The 4,983-nt window shown below is 45.6% G+C and overlaps 1 protein-coding gene across 1 annotated transcript; it reads left to right on the forward strand.

The window, feature by feature from the left end:
- Positions 1-156: 156 nt before the first annotated feature.
- On the forward strand, positions 157-1,212 carry H6S33_004237 (uncharacterized protein; the record flags this gene model as incomplete). Its single annotated transcript, XM_044835951.1, has 1 exon — positions 157-1,212. One exon carries the CDS (start codon positions 157-159, stop codon positions 1,210-1,212), a length of 1,056 nt encoding a protein of 351 aa, XP_044690975.1.
- Positions 1,213-4,983: the final 3,771 nt, after the last annotated feature.

The following is a 4,983-nucleotide window of genomic DNA, read 5'->3' on the forward strand; positions in this document are numbered from 1 at the left end:
TTACGGATAGATTTGCAGCTGCAGGAGGTAAATTAAAGGTGGAATTCAAGTGTGACGTACCCTCAACGTCTGGAAATTCGTCCATCACACTACTTCCTGTACATCAATCCTATATTTGTGCATCCATCTCCATTATTCAATCATCAACATTACACAATGATGGCTCTAATTATAACCCCTGATGAGCCCTCGACAAACGACATTAACCACTGCACCAGCTCCAACTGTCTCGACGTTGACTCCTGTCCTAAACCCTATTGCAAGCCTCAAAACACCTATATCGGGGGCCATTCCTCAACTTCTGTGGTCATCAGAACTCAGGAGGAACTCGATCGAGAGGGCATGGAGCAATCACATGTTATCCGTAGAAGACCAACGTGTAGGTTCATGAACACGGCATTCTTCAAAGATTTAAAGGCAATTGGTGGAGCGGAGGATCAAGAGGCGGAGCAGATAGATTCTGAAGAAGAAGAAGAGGAAGAAGAAGACGACGAAGACGAAGAAGAGGATCATCGTCCTCTGCAACTGAACCCCCTGGGAAATGATCTTCCGCCAGGACATAACCCTCCACTTGGATTCGGGCATCCGTCCTGGGAGCCTATCGGGGATCTCGCTGTGCAGGAAGCGGAGGAAATTATTTCCAGTCTCGAAATGATTCCCGAATTACCAGAACCTCCGGATAATCTATCGGAGCGTCTTCTATACATCGAACGGACCATCAGCGCTTTGAGTGGGGAGACCAAACACTCCGACCCCAGTGGATCTCAAACCCAGTCTGAAGGATCACAATCTCTATTTGACGAATTGTTGACTGCATCTGATGCCTCTTCCCAAACTTCCTGGGTGACGCATGTTACCTCTGAGCACCGTCCGTTGTGGGGGGAAACCAAACCAATTGGCACCAAGCTCATTGTTTCTCGATTGAACGAGGAGGAGCCTAACGACCCAGAGGACCTGAATTTGTACTATCTCCCGGACTTGAAAGAGTGGCGTCCATTCCCTGTTGAGGTTGAGGTTTGGAATGCGCCGGAACCTGTCCAAGTCTTGAAGAAAAAGTCGAGGGTTAAGCGCATTGCGAGCGCGGTTGTGACGAGGATCAAATGCGGTGCTTATGGCTATCATTCTCATGCTCCTCTTGATAAGAGGCTCATTTCCATGCCAGTCGAAGGATCCAAGAGAGGGATGATTGAAGCTCTTCTTGAGGACAAGTAGGGATCTTTGTGTCGTATTCTTTTTCTTATTGATATCCATATAATATTTGGGAGGTTTAAAATCTGGGCTTTTATTTCTTGCTTTTTCGCGGTACATTTTCTCTATTGTTTTTCTTCTAAAATCATTTTATGGGGACCTTTCATTGTTCTTTTCTGGATTACCATCTTCGGTTTTATAGTAGCTCAATTTTTTTTTAGCGGGATTAGTGCTTTCTTTTACGCCTGTTTACGAATTTCTATGATGTTTTCACGATTTTCAGCTTGTATTTTTTCTTTCCTGCTTTAGTCATGCTTACTTACGATTACATGTAGTTACTGTTACTGCTGGCTGGGTGTATCTTCATCTTTTCGTTTTCTCTTTCAAAGTTTAAGATAGCTTCTGGCTTTTCTTTTCTTTTTTCTTGGCTTCGATGATAAAATGTCTAGAATTTGACCAAGACGTTGTATATTTAATTAAACGGGGACATGCCAGAGACGTGGCTCTCTCTTGCTAGGAATTGTTATCCCACTTATCTAAACCGGTCTAACAGACCCGATGTTCCGGAATTCGCTAGGATATTGGGAAGGGAGCCGATTGGCCTAAACATGTACTAAGAAGAACGGAAAAAATGAAGAATCGATGTTCCTACCAATCATGTGCGGTGTCTCATGCCTGATTTCCAGTTACTTGATTGGCCGAAAACAGTAACCCCCGTTCAAAAGAGACTCACTAATCACACCACCAATGAAAATCAACCACTGCGACCAGCCGCCATAGTCTACTAGGTAAGTCTAATAGATTTTAAGTTAATTTACTATATACAAATGACTCCTCAGAGATTACCCAAAGATCGGATTTATGTTCCTACAAGGAGAATACGTTTGACCCGAGATATATACAATTCCGCTACTCTCACAGGCTTGGCTTCAGACCCTATATGCAGTAATTCTCCGAGCTTACCTCTCCTACACCTTGCTCTGCCTTGATTTCCCAGGTCCACCGATAGCTGGAGGGTTTTCTAGATAGATGCATCTAGATATGCCGCTTCTGTACGTGATTTCATGCGTGCTAATGCACGATTCTCATCCATGGGAGGCGTTCGCCTCATGAAACAATAATTTAATCACAGGATATCACTCGCACATGATTGCTAGTCGTAGGAACGGGCGATGATGTAATGTGTTTAGGGTGGTCCACGAAGCTGCTCGAGGCGATCAGAGACAAGTGCATCGGGGTGCCTCTACCTCGCATGGTCCGTGCCTTTGCTTGCTCGTGTAGATGGGGGTGATGCCTCGAGGCAGATCATTACTATAATTAGACCTGTCGAAGTTGCATTTTACCGTTGAAATCGTAATACCGAGATTCAATTCAAGCGAAACAATCTTGAAAAGACTGAATCTAAGAGTCCGGGAATGATAGTCAAACGTCTCATAAGAAATATCAATTCCACTCCATATATGCCACCAATACTAGTAGGATTACCCGAATCTCGAGTAGCTTGCCTTGTGGACCCCCATGCCTTGCTCTCTTGAGGTAGAGGCCTCGAAGCCACACTATGTGTTGCTCAGTCAAGGGTAGGAATATGTGTCCGGTTCTATCTTCTTCGGAAGGTCTTTGTGTCAATCCAAGCTATAGAGGTTCGTGTTATCCAAGGTTAGGGATCGAGTTGATGCCGGCGGCGCCGGCGATCTTAGCTTTCTAGAAATTCTGGTGAAAGAATTGGTGTCAGCTGTAGCCATAAAGTAATCACGATATCGAAAGATGGAGGGGTGTGTACCAGTGCCATGCCCTGATGAGGATGGGGAATCCGCAGGATAGAAATGGACTCCTTCGGAGATTTACCCCGACTCGAGAAATCATTCGACTTCAAGCCTGTCATTGCTGTCAATCATCGAGATAAACGCATGTGAAGTGAAATGGAATCTCTCTGATACCTCCCTACATGGTCTTTCTTGGCTTTGTAGGCGTGTGGTTCCAATTGAAGCGCATATCATTTTGTGTGCCACAGACAAGTTAGAATGTGCAGAGTGGTGAAAGATCTTCCTCCGCAACGGAATTCTTAGGGGAGAAGGCTGGCCGGGCTTGTTCCTTGGGTCGGCGGAAGAAAAAGCGGACATTGTGGCGGCTTTGCCAGCGCAACCTGAAAGTCGTTGAGAATACGCTATGCCCGCGGAAGGGTTACAACCGCGTACGCGTTCCCTTCTCCCTCCCTCCCCATAAATAAAAGAAAGATCGCATCAAGGGCCATGGACCTTGTGAGAGTCGAAAGATTCATTGGTGGAAGGGAGGAGTTGGCGTTGATCGTTCGCTAAACTATGAGTGGTCTCTACCTGTCTGGTATCTAACTCAGGCGATGCTCACTCCCCTCTTTTTTGCAAAGCGCAGGCATATTCTGCCCCAGAAGCTCTGGGGCATGAGAAGTGTATAAATCGAGTGATAATTCATGTGAGAGGGAACACATTGGCTACATGCACTATTCTATGTACTTAGCTAGACCATTTAGAGAAGGTTGATGCGCAATCTGGCAAGGAGCGCAGACCCTAAGCCTCGCGGGGAGTCGACACTAGTCTCGCGGTTGATGTTTCGGGATTGGGCTGTCTCGTGCCCAGACTTCCTATGATTCTGATTGGTCAATAATCGGGTGTGTACTTCCATCATAGAAGAAGCTGCGTGAGGTACGAACCTTGGCGCCAATACGAGTGATATACCATGATCCAGGCTATGGGACATACCAACAAGCCATAGCTGAGTGCACGTATATATCTGGCGGCAGCCTGATCTATATCTCAGCGTAAGTACGGATAGTTCCCTGACCTCGGCGAGGTGGCACGTAAGTTATTCCTCACCTAGCTCGGCGAGGTGACTTATACAAGCTCCTCACCTCGACGAGACAGCGAGTAAAGTATTGCTATGTGGCTACATGTACGCGTACTTCCTGGCCATAAGTAAGACTTAGAGGGATCTCACAGTGATCGCAGACGATATACTTCGCGCTGTATGGTCATACCTTGACATATCCAGCAGAATTGCTTTCTTTTCTCCAGGGTATGAAGGGAAGGTTGAACAGTGAACAGTTCTATGACAACATATAAGGGTTCTTAAGGCCTACCATTGTGCCTCAGTTTATATATATGTAATGTGATGTTAGGAGTAGAGAGAAAGAAAGCCAATACATAAATGCACACAGAGTCCGGATCCTTTGAAATCTAAGAAAGCTGTGCAGATATTCCAATATGATCTTTCCTCAATTCACATCTATTCTTGCGGTAGAATTTCCCATGAATCTTGGATCTTATACATCGCTGCTCAAATTATTGAACATGTGGAGGGGCATTCAAACTAGAGATTGATATTCCAAAGCCACTTTCATAATTAAACAGTAATCACCCACTAAATTGCTGCCGACGGCCTGGTTAAGGCCAGAAACGCGCTAGCCGTTCTCCCACAACTGAGATTCCTTTTGCCCCGCTATTCTTCTGTCCCACTCTCTTTCCCTCTTGTTTCCCTTTTCCCCACAAACATCCACAATTCTGGTGAAGTTTGCCTGGGAAATCAATCATCCTTCGCCGAAAATCGCTTCTCTGAAATAAGCCATCCCGCCCAAAGTAAGTGACGACCTCCGACTCTCCCACTTGTTATCAATCCGTCAATTTATTGTTCTTGAGCTCACAATGGATCGTACAGGCTTTATCACGTACAGTGCGTGTGCTGTAGAGTTCGTGCTGAAGAAAACTCAGAGCAGCGAATAAGTAAGTAATCATGATTGACCTTCCAATGATTGCCCTCATGCTT

This window comes from Morchella sextelata (assembly GCF_020137385.1).
Source record: "Morchella sextelata strain SCLS chromosome Unknown scls_17, whole genome shotgun sequence".
Taxonomy (NCBI): domain Eukaryota; kingdom Fungi; phylum Ascomycota; class Pezizomycetes; order Pezizales; family Morchellaceae; genus Morchella; species Morchella sextelata.